This window comes from Phyllobates terribilis, unplaced genomic scaffold, assembly GCF_046119375.1.
Source record: "Phyllobates terribilis strain yellow unplaced genomic scaffold, ASM4611937v1 Scaffold_21__1_contigs__length_20361869, whole genome shotgun sequence".
Lineage (NCBI taxonomy): Eukaryota > Metazoa > Chordata > Amphibia > Anura > Dendrobatidae > Phyllobates > Phyllobates terribilis.
This window is the reverse complement of record NW_027362781.1, coordinates 421862-441246: the sequence shown is the minus strand read 5'-3', so window position 1 is coordinate 441246 and position 19385 is coordinate 421862. Positions and strand designations below refer to the sequence as shown.

The 19385-nt window shown below is 48.2% G+C and overlaps 1 protein-coding gene across 1 annotated transcript in view; it reads right to left on the bottom strand.

Moving 5' to 3' along the window:
• Nucleotides 1-19385, bottom strand: part of LOC141176265 (mitochondrial fission regulator 2-like) — an 84039-nt gene that overhangs the window by 1101 nt on the left and 63553 nt on the right. The window contains exons 6-8 of the mRNA XM_073660226.1: nucleotides 19025-19352; nucleotides 2746-2927; nucleotides 726-733 (exon numbers count right to left, since the gene is read on the bottom strand). Of these exons, the coding sequence (XP_073516327.1) occupies nucleotides 726-733; nucleotides 2746-2927; nucleotides 19025-19352 (518 nt within the window). The remainder of the gene's footprint in view (nucleotides 1-725; nucleotides 734-2745; nucleotides 2928-19024; nucleotides 19353-19385) is intronic.

Genomic DNA, 19385 nt, shown 5'->3' with positions numbered 1-19385 from the left:
AAATTGTCTTTATTGATGGACAACCCCTATAGAGCAATTAGGGTCTATACCTGTAGCTAGTGCCCCCAACATTAGAAACCATATTTCAAATAAAAAAGTATAAAAGCACGGACAACCCCATTTATCACTGGTCAGTAATAGATCATGGTATACAGTCAAGGACCATGTTATACAGTCAAGGACCATGTTATACAGTAATAGACCATGTTATACAGTCAAGGACCATGTTACACAGTAATAGACCATATTATACAGTCAAGGACCATGTTATACAGTAATAGATCATATTATACAGTAATAGACCATGTTATACAGTAATAGACCATGTTATACAGTCAAGGACCATGTTATACAGTAATAGACCTTGTTATACAGTAATAGACCAGGTTACTCAGTTTACTTAGTCTTATGACCACGTCACACAATAGATAATTGCTGGCAAGTATATAATGTTAAAAGGGGTTATCTAGGACTATTTATTTTTTTTTAGTATTGACCTAAGAACTAACAGGTAGATAGTTGCTAACTGCCTGCCTGTTGTGCCTGGCACCAATCTCTGCTGACACAGAGCGGTCACAGCGATTCAGCGGCTTCTGCTGATATCATGTCTACAGAGCAGCGGCTTCTCTTCCGCTCTGGTCTCTTGATGGATCGTGACTGCCGATGTGGCACCCTGCTGCGCACAGGTACCACAGGATCCAGGGTGCATGGACGGACTTCTCCACAAGAGGCCCTCATTACATACAAACACCTCCACCCTTCCACCTCACACCACCAGAGGAAGCCTGTTAGGGATATATCTATGGAGGGTGGAGCCAGGCAGTTCAGTTAGTAAGGAGTCAGACTGAGACAGAGTCTGAGAGCGTGCTGACGCTGAGAGCAGCGAAGACGCAGCGTGTCTGCTGCAGAGTTCTGAGGGCCCCGAGTGTGGCCGAAGGCAAGAGGAGAATGGAGAGAGGAGTTGAGGGGGCAGAGGAGCATCATAAGACTCACCCCGAAGATACAAACCGGACACCGGGTCCGCGCCTACAGGGTGCCTTTATACCCAGATTACATAGAATACTGATTAGAATAATGGTCAAAATTCACACTAGTGGTCACCACTGATTCAAATAGCTAATATAAATTGGAAAGGGTATGAAGAAAGGAAAGATGTGTGAATAAAATTTAGCTTTTATTAGTATAATTAAAAACTCTTGTTTAATAAAAAGTTATTTGTAAATGAATTATCATACATCTAAGGATGTATATAGGGCTACTACTATATAATTTTATGCAGTTATAGCCCAAAAGTTCCTATTTTAAATGTGAGGACACAGAGATAAATTGTCCACAGCCAATGTCCCTATAATTGTTGGCTGGGTATTATAAGTTGTATATCCCAAATATCCCAACCCTCTCTGTCAGATAATTTTGTTATTATTGATTCCATATACGGGATACCGTTGAAATGTGAGGAGTGATCATTTATTCTCCACTAGTGAGCCTCTTGTGGCTTCTTACATTCTCTAAGCTGTAAGTAAATTAGTAAGAGTATTGCATAGGGAGATATAAATGTTATGCTTGTTCAATCTCACTGCTACAGGTGGCATTAAAGCAACAGCTATTATGGCTGAGCTTACATCTAAGAGCCAAGCATTAATCTCATATGGGTAATGTAAGCGGTTAATACCGCTGGTCTACTAAATCATGCCCCTAGGGATAATAGTGCTCTGTCTCTCCCGCAGCGTGTTCGTTCTGGCTGTGTGCGGATGGTCTGCTTACAATCACTGTTGTTAATTACAGAGATTAAGGATGTGGTCAACCGCCAGTTTGTATCATTAGCTTAAGCACATGGAGGTCAGAGCACCCTATCTCCCCCACAGCATTCTCACTCAGGTGGCGTGCAGGTTATCTGCACGTGGTCAATGCCACTTTATATATTAAGCCGGCAGAGTGGAAATTGGAGTGAGATAGCGACGGCACACAGCATGACAGAGAGTGGTATATGGGCCCTTAGAAAAAGCCGGTAACCCCGGCAAAACGCGCGTCAGGGACGTTTATCTTAATACTTTAAATGTGGTGACATATTACAATACCCATATACCACTCTACAAGCCCCAGCATCACCACCCACCAAACTCCACACTGCCCCGGGGGTCTGCTCCACCTGTGGGGAGCAGAAACACCTCAGCTACCATCCCATCACCCCCCCGGAGGTCTGCAGCAGCGCTGGTAATCATTACCAGCTACCACAGGTGGCATCACGAACTATTTACTTTATTTTTATTTTTCCTATCCAAGTTACTATCCCCTTTTTGGTTGACCGCCCTGGGCCACGGACCGGGCCAGCCACTGTGACATATCCCCCACCAGCATCCATAGGCCCGGCTGCCGAGTACCCCATTGCCCCAGGGGCGCGTCACCGACGTCATGCTGATTGGCAGCCGACTCACAAGTTGCCTAACATCGGCAGTAATGCCCCGTCGACAGAGCAGCCTGGAAGAAGAAGAGCTGCTCTGTTGACTTGTAGCAGCTGAATCGCTGGTGACAGTGGTCGGTGACCTCTCCGAGCAGGCGCCGGATACAACAGGCAGGTAGTTGCCTCTGTTAGTAACAACCTGCCTGTCAGTTTTTAGGCTTATAGTAAAAAGATAAAATAGTCCTGGATAAACCCTTTAAAGATCCAGCAACAAACCTCCCATTCATGATCTTTCATAAGCCTGATTTTTGGTTGGTCAGTCATGTAAGATTTACAAACAGTACCATTGGGGCTGGAGAACGAAGACTCGTCATGAGATCTATTTTCTTTATTGACAGCGTCATCACCATTTCTGTGCGCAAACTTATGCTTCCAGGCTTTGGCTATAATGGCTGCAGGGTCTGTGGGATCATTAAGTGAACGTTTCTTCTTGTCTTTCCTGGTTGAGGGTTTCCCACCAGGGGATCTAAAGTGAAAAAGCGGTGAACATAAACATCACTGCCATTCTGTAACAGACGGGCTGACAGGCTATAACTTAGCTCTTCATACAAACCACTTTTCATTCATTGCTTCTATGTCTAATAAGATTTTTTTTACAGATTTTTTCTACAAAAATGCATCAATCACCTGCTATCCATTTTCGGAAAAGACTTGTCTAAGATCCTATTAGTGGGGCTAATACAGCATATTTATAATTAGGAACAGACTACTCTGAAATGTTAAATCTAACATCATTATTGAAATCATGCTTGCATTAGTTAATTTTAACTTTGCAAGTTATCACCTATCCACGGGTCACAGGAGGTCCGCATGGAAGACCCCCACCATGAATGGGGCTTGGAAGAGACACATTATTTTTGAGCCTTCTCAAGCATTCACACCATTGCTACATTATTATATGTGGGACTTCCAGAGAAGGGTACAGCCCTTTCGTTTTTTCTCCCCTTATTCCCAGAGCCATACGTTTTTTATTTTTTGTCAATGTACCTTTCTTTTTTGTGGGACGAGTTGTTCTTTTGATTAACACCATTTATTTTAGCATATCGTGTAGTGGAAAACGGGAAAAAAATTCCAAGTGTGGTGAAATTGCAAAAAAAGTGCAATTCCACAATTGTATTTTGTTTTTGTTCTTTTTATTTACCATGCTCACTAAATGCTAAAACCGACCGGCCATTATGATTCTCCAGGTCAGTACGAGTTCATAGATACCAAACATGTATAGGTTCTTTTATATTTGAATGGTGAAAAAAAATCAGAAGTTTGTAAGAAAAAAGAAAAAAAAAATCGCTTATTTTGCCATTTTCCGAGACCCGAAGTGTCTCCATTTTTCGGGATCTGGGGCCAGGTTAGGACTTATTTTTTGCGCCCTGAGCTGACGTTTTTAGTTATATAATTTTGAGGTAGATACAATGTTTTGATCGCCTGTTATTTTATTTTATTGCAAAGCTGCAGAGGCAAAAAAAACGCACATAATTCTGGAGTTTAGATTTTTTTTCTCATTTCGGCGTTTACCGATCTGATTAATTTACTTTATATTTTGATAGATAGGACATTTCTGAACGCAGCAATACCAAATATGTGTATATTTTTTAATGATTTTATTTTCAATAGGGCAAAAGGGCGTGATTTAAACCTTTATTTTTTTTTTTACTTTTTTTATTTTACTTTTTACTGACTGCAATAGCCCCCTTAGGAGACTTGAAGCTGCAATAATCTTTTCACCTAAGCTACACATAGCAGGGCTTCAGCACTGCTATGTATAGCAGAAATCACAATTTCCTATGAATGCCGGCCACAGGGGATCTACAATGACAGCCACGGGGGTCTTCTGCAGACCCCCTGCTGTCATGACAACACGTTGGCACCCCGCAATCACATGACAGGGGCGCCTATGGGTGTGTCTTGTGACGAGCCTCTGGCAGGTGTGTGTTAAATGCCACTGCCAGTGATCGACTGTGATATTTAACTGGTTATCTCGGATCCGCCCACGGTTGTTAGGGGCACATGACAGCTCATGAGATTGTGGCGCCCTGCTATGCATTGGTGACAAAGATCCTAGAAGGGTGCATGGACGGATTCCTCCACAAGAGGCCCTCATAGCATTCACACACCTCCACCTTCCACCTCAGACTACCAGAGGGAGCTCGTTAGGGATATAAATAGGGAAGGTGGAGCTAGGCAGTTAGTCTAAGGCTGGAGTCCACAGAGAGTGAAGCCTGTGAGAAAGTCAGTCCAGCACAGACTCAGTGAGCTCAGGTTAGTGAGCCTACGACGTGCCGACGCCATAAGAGCGGTGAAGAGTAGCGAGGCCTACTGCCAGTGTGAAGCCTAGTGAGGGCCCCAAGCGCGGCCGAAAGCAAGTGGAGTAAGTGAGCAACATAGGGGGCAGAGGAGCTTAGCCAGCTCACCCCAAAACCATTTACTGGACACCGGGTCCGTGTCTGCAAGGATCTCTAGGACCAGCAGAAACAACCAGAACCCCTGGCCAACTATATGTCCCAGGAACACCAGAAGCTGACCGTTAGCCCAGGGTCAGGAATCACAGAGGCCCAAGAGACCAGGGAGTGTGATCTCTTTCAGAAGGACCTACCACCAGGTGAGGAGGTGCGAGACAGAGACCAAGTTAGTCCTAGCTTCAGGCAGGTCATAAACTTATCAGGAAAAGGCAAGAAACAGGAGGCCCCACACCCGCTCACTGGGGAGAGTCCTGAAATGCACCCTTCACCCTATAGAGCCCTGGATCGTGCCTGAAACACCACCAGTAAAGGTACTGAAGTGAACTGTTGTAAGTGTGCCTATTCTTCTCCTGACCCGGCTGGGTCCCCTCTGTCCTGCATCCCCTCTCCTACGCTGCCCTGAGGCCCTGCTCCACCTGTGGGGAGCCGCACCAACTAAGCTGCCTGATCACCGGCCTCAGAGGACTGTAGCAGCGCTGGTGATTCCCACCAGACACCATGGGTGGCGTCACGAACTTTCCCTTATCCCATATACCTTTTCCCCCATTCCTTTGCTTTTAAGAGTGACCCCAGGGTACGGGCTCGGGAGCCGGCCACCGCGACATCCCCCAAATCTAACAGCAAGGCCCGGGCGCCGAGTCGTCCCCCAACACCCTGGGCGCGTCATCTCTTCCTGGCATCACGAACAGGATCCCGTGCCCACTGCAACAACGGAGTGTTGTGCACGTTGCCACCGGGTACTGTGCGCCTTTAATAAAAACTGTGTATTTAACTGTGGTGAAAGATTGCCGCCATTGTTGTGCCGCCGAGCGGGAAGAAGGGCGTAACCGCGGGAAACTGAGAGGCGTACCTGCTGAAGCGCGCGAAGCCCTGGACACGCCCCACGCCTCGAAGTCATACCAGGAAGCGCCAGGTCCTGGAAGGAGCCTCAGTGAGCGCTCTGACGTAGGACGCAAGCGACGCAAGAGATGAATATCCCAGAGGATGGGGATGACTCGGCGCCCGGGCCTAGTTGTTCTGGTTTATGGGGGGATGTCGCGGTAGTCGGCTCCCGGGGCCGTACCCTGGGCCTCTCTTTTAAAAGGGGTTTATAATTATATAAAAGTTCGTGACGCCACCTGTGGTATCTGGTGAGAAGCACCAGCGCTGCGGCAGCCCACTGAGGCCGGTGATAAGGCAGCTTGATGGAACAGCTCCCCACAGGTGGAGCTAGGCCTCAGGGCAGCGTATGAAGGGGGAATGCAGGACAGGGAGGCCCAGCCGGGCCTATGGAAAGACAGGCAAACATACAGTTCTCTTCAGTACCTTTTACTGATGGGAAATCAGGCACGTCTCGGAGCACTGTAGGGTGAAGGGTGCATTTCAGGATCCTCCCAAGAGAGCGGATATAGGGCCTCCTGTTTCTTGCCTTTGCGTAGTAGTTTCTGACCTGCCTGGAGCTAGGCCTAACTTTGTCTCTGTCCTGCACCGGCTGACTTTGTGGTAGGGCCTTCTCTTGAAGTACACGCTCCCAGCTTGCGGGGTCTATGCGTTTCCTGGCTCTGTTACGTATCAGCTCTTTGGTGTTCCTGGGACCTGTAGTTCTCCAGGGATTCCGGTTGTGCTTTACTGGGTCATAGAGATCCCTGTAAGCTCGGACCCGGTGTCCGGTATATGCTTCGGGGTCAGCTGCTTAAGCTCCTCTGCCCTCTATGTTACTCACTCTCCACTCGCCTTCGACCTCGCTCGAGGCCCTCACTAGGCTACACACACTAACGGCAGCTTGCCGCGCTTCACCGCTCTTATGGCGTCGGCACGCCTTGGGCTCACTAACCTGAGCTAGGCGAGTCTGGACTGCGCTGCACTGCAGGCTAACACCTGCAAGAGCTGGAACTGGCTCTGTCCCCTGAGGTAACTCTTCTCAGACAGCACTGAACTTCAGCTTCTCACAGGTTCGACTCCAGACCAGACTGCACTGCCTAGCTCCACCTTCCCTATTTATATCCCTGACGGGCTCCCTCTGGTGGTCTGAGGTGGAAGGTGGAGGTGTGTGTATGCTGTGCGGGCCCCTTGTGGAGGAATCCTTTCATGCACCCTTCTAGGATCTGTGGCACTCATGCATAGCAGGGCGCCACACAAGGTCCTGAAGAAGACCATCACCTGCGGAGCTGCGGCCTACCGGAAGAAAAGAAAAGAAGGTAGGCCACGGTTCGCTAGGGGGGCGCCAGAATGTCCGAAGAACAGCACAACGCCGGAGTACCGGTTAATTGGCCCTGATGTCCAACCCGTGCTCGGCGCCGAGCAGGCCGAAGCAGCCGCTCCACCAGCAGGGCCTGTAACCCCTGTCATACCGTACATCCCTGGAGCGAAGTGGCTCCCCCAGTACAGCGGCAAACCAGATACCCTGTCTGGATTCAAAAGGAAAATATGCGGTATACTGGACATGTACTCTATGACAGGCAAGCAAAGAGCTGATGTTGTATTGGGACAATTGACCGATGCTGCGGAGCGAGAAGTAGAAAGCTGGTCGGCCGCAGACCAGGAGTCAGTGTCCGCAATCTCTAAAAAGTTACAGACTGTCTTTGAGAATTGTACTGAGACAGACCTCCGGATGAGGTTCTACAACTGCTCTCAGCAACCGGAGGACAGTGTTCGGGACTATGCCTGGCATTTACAAGGGGCTCTGAAACAGGTTAGTCCAACCAGCTTCAATGATGAAAATAAAATGCTGAAGGAACAGTTTATCCTGGGACTGAGGTCCCAAGAGGAGAGCAGGACTGTGCGTTGGTGGTCCCTGGATCATCCAGATGGCACCTTTGACACCCTTAAGGAAATGGCTATAAAAGGACTGCAGCCCCTGGAAACAACTGCTATCCAATGTTACCAGGGTGGGGCCACCCCAGTGCCTGCAGCATCCACCTTTTCCCCGGTGGCTGCTGAAGCCAAGGTTCCAGCAACGTCCCCTAGTGAGCTGGACAGCCTGCGCTCTGAAGTGTGCCAGCTGAGCAAAACCCTGACCACTGTACTGAGTGTCCTGCAGCTGAGGACGGAGCCCGAGGCAGAAGGAAGGATCCTGCTAGCCGACAGCCCTGAGGATGTCCCCTGGATGAGAAGGATGAGGAGGACAATGCCACCCCCTGGGAGGACCAGCGACCAACGCCGCCCGCCGAGGGACCCTGTCTGCCACCGCTGTCACAAGACAGGTCACGCCATTCAGAGCTTTCCTTTAAACGAGAAAACCCTGGGGCCGAGGTTCCGACACCCAGGAGTAGACCCCGCAGGCCCATCAAACTGGTACCACAGGTTCGTGGGAGGAAGACCTTTCCTGTCCATCGTGCTGGACGGCATCGCGACACCCGCTCTGCTGGACACAGGATCTCAGGTAACCATCACGCCTGATGTCCTCTACAAAAGGTTCTGGTCTATAGACGAACTTCACCCACCAGATCCAAATCTTTCCGTCTATGCCTCAAACAGCCTCCCCCTTAACCTAGTCGGGGTTAAGGATGTGGCAGTAAAGGTGGGAAGAGTGGAACTGAAGGACCAGGGACTAATTGTAGTAGAGACTAATCCTGATGATACAAACTTGTATATGGTACTTGGTACTAATATTGTTAGTAACTGTTTGGGGGAAGTGTTGTTCTTGCTCCAACAGATAGCTGACACTGCCAGACCAGGGCACAGAAGGGCACTGCAGAAAGAAATCTGAGCCTTTATGTACCAGCAACAGGTAAAGCTAACAGGCGGTGAAATTGGTAACGTACGGGTGACAGACCCGGTACTCATTGTGATCCCCCCGATGAGTGAAATGCTGATTTGGTGTAGAGCAGCAAAAGGTCTCAAAGTACGGAGCTACCAGGCGGTAGTAGAGCCCCTTAGCTCGGAACATAGACCTACACTCTTGACTGCCAGAGGGGTAGTGAATGTACGCAATGGGAGGGTGCCCGTATGCCTCCTAAACTATGGGGAGGACGAGATTAGATTACCACACTACGCCACTGTTGCCAAACTGTACACAGTAAATAACAACTCCTTACACACGGCGGAGTCCTTAACCTCACCAGACGAAGTGGAGGATAATGACCCTGGAACCCAGGTGGAGGATTGGTGTCAACAGCTCCATGTTGGGACAGACACCACTCCTGCCCATCAGAAGCAGGGTGTACACCGGGTGGTTCAGGAATACGAGCAGGTATTCAGTAAGCACCCACTTGACTTTGGGAGGATTAAGGGGGTTCAACACCATATCCCCACAGGTGACCATCCACCCATCAAAGAATGTTACAGGCCTATACCACCAGCACACTACCAGAAGGAGATGTTGCACAACATGAAGAAGGCAGGGGTAGTAAGGGATAGATGTAGTCCCTGGGCAGCTCCCCTAGTTCTAGTCAGGAAAATGGACGGAAGCATGAGAATGTGTGTAGATTACAGACAAGTAAATCGCATTACACATAAAGATGCATACCCTTTACCTCATATAGAGGAATCCCTGGCTGCCTTAAAGTCTGCAAATTACTTCTCCACCCTTGACCTCACTAGTGGGTACTGGCAAGTAGCTGTTGCTGAGGAGGATCAGGAGAAGATGGCCTTCACAACCCCGATGGGACTCTGCAAGTTCAATAGTATGCCGTTTGGACTCTGCAATGCCCCCGGAACATTCCAGAGATTGATGGAGTGCTGCTTGGGACACCGCAACTTCGAGACTGTACTACTATACCTGGACGACGTGATAGTGTACTCCAAAACGTATGAGGACCACTTGAAGCACCTGGCGGAGGTATTTGAGTCGCTGTCCCGGTATGGGATGAAGCTGAAGCCCTCAAAGTGCTACCTGCTCAAGAGGAAGGTACAGTACCTGGGGCACATCGTTAGTCCAGAGGGAGTAGCACCAGACCCGGAGAAGGTCACTGCCATCCAGAAATGGCCGGAGCCGAAGAGCCTCAAGGAGGTACGTCAGTTCCTGGGACTAATCGGGTATTACCGGAGGTTTGTGAAGGACTATACCAAGAAAGCGGCACCTTTGCAAGATCTCCTGGTAGGACAGTCCGAGAGAGGCAGAAACCCCCCGTTCCAGTGGGGAAAGGAGCAAGTTGAATCCTTTGAGGTGATGAAGGAGATCCTGACCGGTGAAGAGATCCTAGCTTACCCTGACTAAAGCCAACCATTCCTGCTATACACTGATACCAGCAATGAAGGATTAGGAGCTGTACTGAGTGAGAAGCAGAATGGCTGAGAGAAGGTGATCGCCTATGCAAGCAGGAAGCTCCGCCCGACCGTGAGGAACCCAGAGAACTATAGTAGCTTCAAGTTGGAATTCCTGGCCCTGGTCTGGGCCATCACCGAGCGGTTCAAGCACTACCTAGCCTCCAATAAGTTCACTGCCTTCACTGATAATAACCCCTTGACTCATCTAGAAACAGCCAAGCTAGGAGCCATGGAACAACGATGGATGGCTAGGCTGTCAAACTACCAATTCACTATTAAGTACCGGGCAGGCTGCAAGAACGCCAACGCCGATGCCCTGTCCAGGATGCCTCACCAGTCGGATACTGAAGAAGAAGTGGATGACCTGGAGGAGATTGAACTACCTGCCTTTCATCAGAACGGAGTGGTCCACGAGCAACAAGCTTCCAGGAGGCAACGTGGTAAGACATTAAACCCCCTGCATCACCACAGCTGGAAGGAGACCCAGGATAGCGACCCGGTTGTCAGCCGTATCAAAGAACTGATAACCAAGGAAGGTTCCTCCCTGGAGAAGGAAGCGTCTCTCCAAGCCAAGCAGCTGTGGAATGAGAAGAGCCGGCTGTTCATCTATAGGGTGAAGCTGTGCCGGAGGTACGTCAACCCCAAAACCCATGAGATGGTATGGCAGATAGTGATGCCCAAGACAGACATCCAGATGGTGTTGGAAGCCTACCACGATCAGGCGGGGCACTTTGGCTGGAAGAAGCTAGAAACCCTTCTGAAGTGTCGGTTTTATTGAGTAGGAATGCGCAGTTCCATTGAGAGGTGGTGCCGGAATTGTGGACCCTGTAGCCTCAGAAGAAAAGACTACAGCAGCCAGAAGGCACCCCTGCAACCCATGAAGATGACTCGTCCCTTAGAGATCGTAGCCCTGGATCATGTCAAGCTGTCACCCAGCAGGTCAGGATATTCCTATGCCCTGACCATGGTGGATCACTACTCCTGGTTCCTGGTGGTCGCCCCCGTCAAGGATCTGACGGCCGAAACCACGGCGAAGACGTTTCAGGCGTACTTCTGCAGGCCCCACGGACACCCGAAGCAGGTGCTGACAGATCAAGGCTCAGCCTTTGAGGCCGAATTGTTTAAAGAGTTCTGCCATCTGTACGGGTGTAAAAAGATCAGGACAACACCGTACCACCCCCAAACCAACGGTCTCTGTGAAAAGATGAATAACATCGTCATTGACCTGCTGAAGACCTTACCACTAGAGGAGAGAAATCAGTGGCCAGACCTACTACCTGACCTGGTAGATCTGTACAACCACATACCTGTGAGTTCCACCAATTGTACTCCAGCATATCTCATGCGAGCAAGACCCGGGAAGTTGCCCATGGACCTGGAGCTTGGTGTAGTAGAACCGGAAGCAGATAGGTCCACTGATGACTGGGACACGACCAGACAGGAGCAGTACAGAAGAGTACAGGCCTGTGTCGAAGACAGTCTCACTCGGGTAAGAGACAAGCAGGAAGCCCACTACAATAAAAGTGCGCCCGCAGAACCCTTCACACCAGGAGAAGTGGTGTTAAAGAGGAAAAGGAGAAACCACAAACTTGATGACCAGTGGGAGAGAGAACCCTACACTGTGTTAAATTCAAGATTTGATAACAAGAAGACCTGCCTAATTAGTAGAGTCGGAGGAATGACGACTGCAACGGTATCTAGAGATCATCTGAAGTTGTGTCCAGACCTGCTAAAGCCGCAAGAAGAAGTGCCTCTCACCGTACCGGAGGAGCCTAAAGAAGCAGTACTCCATACTGACAGGAGATTTACCGGCAGATTGGCCTCAACTAGGAGGAGCAGTAATAATCCCTGTGATCCACTTCTTTCAACAGCCAGAAGACCCTCCACAGCAAGTAGAGCCCGTAAGTGCTTCAGAAGAGCCTGCTCAAGAAGAATCCCCGGAAGAAGGATCCCCGATTGGAGCAGAGCAAGAAGGCCCAGCCAATGGTATACTTGCCAGTCCTGTAGACAGGTTAAGGCAACCCTGCAGTTCCCCAACACTTAGAGCTGACAGAATGGGAGGTAGTGCAAATACTAGTGCCTCACGCATCCCAGTACCACGTAGGTTGACACGTAGCACACGAGGTCAGACCCCTGTCAGATACAGAGAGTAAAGAAGGAAACTCTGAATGTTAGAACTCTCCTGTTAGGTTTTTTCTATCTTGCTGGTCACATGACCTTTTTTGCCTATTTAGTCCTGCTCCGCCCTCCTAGCCTTGCTGGACTTCATTGTAATTTCTACTCTTGAACTAGCTTGGTGCTCTTTTGCCTTTCTCAGTCAGTTTTGCTGGGTCTTCGGACCTCTATGTTCTATGTTGTTTATGTGTCTTATTTCTGCTACAATTTCTGCTAGGAGGTGTCCATCTTTCTCCCAGTCCCTAGTTCTTATAGGGATCCCGCCCTCACATCTATAGGTCTTCGTTCAGACTAGCCCAGGACTTTAGCGGGTCTGATCGCAGGATCAGGTTCCCCGTTACATCGAAGGGATCCAGCTTAGTTATATTGTAGGGACAGATCTCCTGTCTTTCCTTAGTGCTTGTAGCAGATCATAACAGTAAGTCCAGCCCAAAAAATTTCTCTAAGGAAAGACCTCCAGTTTCCATCATGGTCTCGGTTCAGGATTTGGCTCAACGCTTGCAGGACTCTCTCTGGAGGTGGCCAAGCTCCAACAACACGTGAGTAGCTGTTCTGGAGCACATTTTGTAGAGCCAAAGGTACGTTTGCCTGATTTATTTTTTGGTGAACAACAAGATTTTTTTTCCTTTAAAAATGCTTGTTTATTGTATTTTCGTTTAAGACCCAGATCCTCTGGTGATGAATCACAGCGCATAGGGTTCATAATGTCACTTTTGCGCAAGGAACCTCAGGGATGGGCCTTTTCTCTCCAACCTAGTGATCCGTGCTTTAGATCAGTGGATAGTTTTTTTTCTGCTTTGGGGTTGTTTTATGATGATCCTGATCGTGTCTCATCTGCTGAGTCTGAATTAAGACGTTTGAGGCAGGGATCAGGTAATGTGGAAAATTATTGTACTCACTTCCGTCGGTGGTCTGCACAGGTGGAGTGGAACGATTCAGCTTTGAAAAGTTTGTTTCTTGCGGGGCTAGGGGAAAGGGTTAAGGATCTGCTGATTGCTTATCCTTCACCTGGAAACTTGCAGGAGGCAATGCAATTAGCTATACGGGGGGACAGGAGACTGCGTGCAAGGGTTAATGAGAGTAAAACCTCTGCCATGTCAGCTCCGAGTCTTGAGAGGGTCTGTACTGACATTGGAGAGCCGATGGAGATTGGGGCGATGTCACTCCGCTCTCAGGAAAAAGACCGCAGATTTTCTGAAGGTTTGTGCTTTTATTGAGGTGGGTCTGACCATTTCATTAGGAACTGTGTGCTTTGTGTGAACAAAGAAAAAAAAAGGTCAGTTACGCCCGTATAGCCTGTTTAAATACTAAGGGTGTACTTCTTTCTCCTACTACCACTGCTCAGGAAGAATTAATTGAATTTCGGGTATTTGTGGATTGTGGTTGTACTCTGAATGTGATTGATGGGGGATTCTTGGAAAAACTTAAATTAAAACCCAAACCTTTGTCATCCCCTATTGCCGTGGTTTCTGTCGATGGCTCTCCTTTAAAGAGTGTTACTCACAAGGTCTGTGAATTTCCCCTCACTATTAATGGTATTCACCAAGAGAATTTGGATTTGGTAGTATTAAATAATTTGCCTTCTCCTGTAGTGTTGGGGTTACCCTGGTTAAAATTGCACAATCCTGTACTGGATTGGTCTACCAATGAAATTAAGTCTTGGAGCCCTAAGTGTTATGACAAGTGTTGTAACGGGTGCATTGCTGCAGTGGATAAAGGGGAATTACCTGTACCTATTCAGGATTTTTGGAAAGTTTTTTCTGAGAAAGAATCGCAAATTTTGCCTCCCCATAGAGACTATGATTGTACCATTGAATTTGTCCCTGGAGCGACTCTTCCTAAAAGTCGTTTATTTAATCTTACTATTCCTGAGAGAAAAGCTTTGGAGGAATACATACAGACAAGCTTGGCCGCCGGTCACATTAGGCCTTCCAAGTCTCCTGTGGCTGTTGGATTTTTTTTGTTAAAAAAAAGGACGGCGGTTTACGTCCTTGTCTGGACTTTCGTGAGATTAATAAAATTACTATACGCATTCCTTACCCACTGCCATTGATTCATGATTTGTTTAACCAGTTAGTGGGGGCCAAGTGGTTCTCTAAAATTGATCTCCGGAGGGCATACAATTTGTTGCGCATGAAGGAGGGTGATGAATGGAAGACTGCTTTTAACACTCATGTGGGTCATTTTGAGAATCTGGTTATGCCTTTTGGTCTTACCAATGCTCCAGCATTTTTTCAGAATCTTATTAATGACATCCTTAGACCTTTGATCGGCAAAAATGTGGTTGTGTATTTGGATGACATTTTGATTTATTCGCCGGATCTGGAGTCTCATTGGCGGAGCGTACGTGAGGTTTTACAGTTATTAATGGACAATTCGCTTTTTGCTAAGCTAGAGAAATGTGAGTTCGCTGTACAGAGAATTAGTTTTTAGGGTTACATTATCTCCAGTGAAGGTTTTGAGATGGATCCGGTTAAAGTTCAAGCTGTGCAGGAATGGCCTAGGCCTATTGGTTTGAAATCAATACAGAGGTTTTTGGGTTTCGCCAATTATTACAGAAAATTCATAAAAAAAAATTCTATTATTGTCAAACCACTGACCGATCTTACCAGGAAAGGTGCTAATGCAGTTCAGTGGACTTCTGAGGCCATTGAAGCTTTTGTGTTTCTAAAGGAGAGGTTCACCTCTGCTCCCATCCTTATGCAGCCTGATGTGACTAAGCCGTTTTTGGTTGAGGTTGATGCTTCTTCTGTGGGGGTCGGTGCGGTGTTGTCTCAGGAAAACTAGGATGGAGTACATCCCTGTGCCTTTTTTTCAAAAAAATTTTCTGAGACTGAACTTAATTACGATATTGGTAATCGGGAATTGCTGGCTATTAAACTCGCATTTGAACACTGGCGTCATCTCTTGGAAGGTGTTGAATTTCCCATTCAGGTTTTCACTGATCATAAAAATCTGATCTATCTTGATGCTGCCAAGCGCTTGAATGCCCGTCAGGCTAGGTGGGCACTTTTTTTCTCGCGGTTTAATTTTTCCGTTACTTACATCCCGGGTACCAAGAATGTTAAAGCTGATGCGTTGTCTCGCAGCTTTTCTCCCATGGTCGGTGCTGAGGAGGAGGAGGAGAGCATTTTACAAGAAGGTGTTGTTTTTGATGCTTTGGACTCCATTTTGGAGGATGAGATTCTTAAAGCTCAGGAGAATGCCCCATCTAACACTCCCCATGGGAGGTTGTTTGTGCCTAGGACCTTTAGGAGAGATTTGTTTGTTGAGTGTCATGAGTCTTGGTTGGCAGGTCATCCAGGAATTTCTGAGACCAACAGACTTGTGGGTCGCAGTTTTTGGTGGCCTGGATGGCAGAAGGAAGTCATTAAGTGGGTGCGTCAATGTACTGTGTGTGCTAGATCTAAGTCTTCGCATGCTCCTGCTGCGGGGTTGCTTTGCTCTCTAGAGGTTCCTAGTGCACCTTGGATACATCTGGCTATGGACTTTTTTACTGACCTTCCCCCCCTCTGAGGGTTTCACGGTCATCTGGGTGGTCGTGGACCATTTTAGCAAGATGTGTCACTTGGTTCCCTTCATCAAACTGCCTTGCGCTAAGACACTCGCTAAGGCTTTTGACAAGGAAATTGTCAGACTACATGGCGTTCCTACTGACATTGTTTCTGATAGGGGACCTCAGTTTGTGGCTCGTTTTTGGCGTGCCTTTTGTGACAGGTTGGGAGTTCATTTGTCGTTTTCATCCGGATATCATCCTGAGTCTAATGGCCAGACAGAAAGAAAGAACCAGGATGTTGAGCAGTTCTTGCGTTGCTTTGTGGCAGAGAATCAAGAGGGGTGGTCTGAGTTTTTGCCACTTGCTGAGTTTGCTCTTAACAACCATACATCCTCTTCTGCTGGGTGTTCGCCTTTTTTTTGTTGTTCTGAGAGACATCCGTCTTTTGGGTCATTCTCCAAATTGGTATCGACTGTGCCTGAGGAGGAGAGTTTTTCCGGTGATTTGGAGAGAGTTTGGACGGATGTGCGTGCTGATCTTCAGGAGGCTAACATAAAATCTAAGAGTTACTTTGATAGGAAACGGCAAGAGGTTTCGTTTGCTATTGGTGACATGGCTTGGGTCCCAAGTTTGTAGGGCCCTTTAAGGTGCTTCAGATAGTTAACCAATCTGCTGTTAAGTTGGAGGTTCCTACCTCCTGGAAGATTAATCCGGTGTTTCATGTTTCTCTGTTGAAAAGAGCTGATGTGTCGGATGGTGACGCTTCTGCCACTGTTCCTCCGGTGGTGGAGGACGGGGAATATGAAATTTCCCGCATCCTAAATTCTAGACGGTATAGGGGGAGTTTGCAGTATCTCGTCGCTTGGAAGGGTTTCGGACCCGAGGATAACTCATGGGTGAGGGCGGATGATGTTTCTGCTTCCAGACTTGTCAGAGCGTTTCACAGGAGGTTTCCTGATAAGCCTGGGCCTAGGGGATCCGGAGGATCCTCTTAGAAGAGGGGGTACTGTTAGAACTCTCCTGTTAGGTTTTTTCTATCTTGCTGGTCACATGACCTTTTTTGCCTATTTAGTCCTGCTCCGCCCTCCTAGCCTTGCTGGACTTCATTGTAATTTCTACTCTTGAACTAGCTTGGTGCTCTTTTGCCTTTCTCAGTTGGTTTTGCTGGGTCTTTGGACCTCTATGTTCTATGTTGTTTGTGTGTCTTATTTCTGCTACAATTTCTGCTAGGAGATGTCCATCTTTCTCCCAGTCCCTAGTTCTTATAGGGATCCCTCCCTCACATCTATAGGACTTCGTTCAGACTAGCCGAGGACTTTAGCGGGTCTAATCGCAGGATCAGGTTCCCCGTTACATCGTAGGGATCCAGCTTAGTTCTATTGTAGGGACAGATCTCCTGTCTTTCCTTAGTGCTTGTAGCAGATCATAAAACTGACAGTGTAGATAGTTGCCCTTGGGGTATTATATTGTGTATTTTCATGTATATGTATCTATTCACTTGTGTTTTGCCTTTTAATGGACAATCTAAGTGAAATGGACACTTTTCTTGTTTGCCTCTAACTACCCGCCAGGGTACATAAAGAACTTTGTGGCTGAGGACTATGTACAGCCCAAAAACTGTTGCAGTAAATAATTGCACTCCCTGGAGTGCCCCTTTAGGTGACCTCAGAAGAAAAACCTGTCTGGGTGGCACAAGCGGAGGTCGAACTCAGGATCGCCATGCCCTGCAGCCACCCCAGGGCCTACGTGGAGGGTTTGCTTTGGACAGGTCCCTCAAGCTACCAAGTACTCTACCCTGTGAGATGGACATCCTGTCGGGGAACCTCACAGGAAGAGACTTGAATTTTGAGGTTGCTTATTGAATTGTACGTACCTATTTATTATTTATAATGTTTTATATGTAACGTTCAAGCAAAGTGCCTCCCATAAAGGGAAGAGTTATTGTTATTGTTGTTATAAAAAGTACTTCAGTCCGGGAGTACTGAGCTTTGCTAGGGGGGAATGTGGCGCCCTGCTGTGCATTGGTGCCACAGATCCTAGAGGTGTGCATGGACGGATTCCTCCACAAGAGGCCCTCATAGCATTCACACACCTCCACCTTCCACCTCAGACCACCAGAGGGAGCCCTTTAGGGATATAAATAGGGAAGGTGGAGCTAGGCAGTTAGTCTAATTCTGGAGTCCACAGAGAGTGAAGCCTGTGAGAAAGTCAGTCCAGCACAGACTCAGTGAGCTCAGGTTAGTGAGCCTACGGCGTGCCGACGCCATAAGAGCGGTGAAGAGTAGCGAGGCCTACTGCCAGTGTGAAGCCTAGTGAAGGCCCCGAGCGCGGCCGAAGGCAAGTGGAGTATGCGAGCTACATAGGGGGCAGAGGAGCTTAGCCAGCTCACCCCAAAACCATTTACCGGACACCGGGTCCGTGTCTGCAAGGATCTCTAAAACCAGCAGAAACAACCGGAACCCCTGGCGAACTACATGTCCCAGGAACACCAGAAGCTGACCGTTATCCCAGGGTCAGGAATCACAGAGGCCCAAGAGACCAGGGAGTGTGATCTCTATCAGAAGGCCCTACCACCAGGTCAGGAGGTGTGAGACAGAGACCAAGTTAGTCCTAGCTTCAGGCAGGTCATAAACTTATCAGGAAAAGGCAAGAAACAGGAGGCCCCACACTCGCTCACTGGGGAGAGTCCTGAAATGCACCCTTCACCCTATAGTGCCCTGGATCGTGCCTGAAACACCACCAGTAAAGGTACTGAAGTGAACTGTTGTGAGTGTGCCTATTCTTCTCCTGACCCGGCTGGGTCCCCTCTGTCCTGCATCCCTTCTCCTATGCTGCCCTGAGGCCCCACTCCACCTGTGGGGAGCCGCACCCAACTAAGCTGACTGATCACTGGCCTCAGAGGACTGTAGCAGCGCTGGTGATTCCCACCAGACCCAACGGGTGGCGTCACAAACTTTCCCTTATCCCATACACCTTTTCCCCCATTCCTTTGCTTTTAAGAGTGACCCCAGGGTACGGGCTCGGGAACTGGCCACCGCGACATCCCTCAAATCTAACAGCAAGGCCCGGGCGCCGAATCGTCCCCCAACACCATGGGCGCATCAAGATCAGCAGTCATGTGCGGGGAAAGATGCGGGCTCAGAGCCAGATTTTTTTTTTATATACAGTTTTCTCCTTCATTCTATTTCACGCATGTCTGTAATAAAAAATATATACTGTATTTAAAGAAAATCTATAAAATGATCTTACCTTTCGACCGCCCGAAGCTTGATGGAATTCATGCCTTTTAACACATCCATCATACTGGGGAGCTGATCCACACTGCCTTTCTCTGAAGCCTCGCTTTCCGTCGGGCTGCATTTGTGAAACCCTTTACATTCTCTTATAAGATCAAGTGCAGATTTTAGTTGAGTAGATGGGACTGGGGGTGGTGGAGGAGGAGGAGGAGGAGGAGGAAGGGGCAGCGGAGCTACTGGGGTTGTACATTGTAAGAACTGTGCGGAAAGTGGTGTAGAAGCTGAAGATGGGGGTGGGAGGGCATTACCTGGGCTGCCAAATGAGTACAGTGATTCTGTATCTGAGAAAAAAAGACAAGATCAAATCATACCAA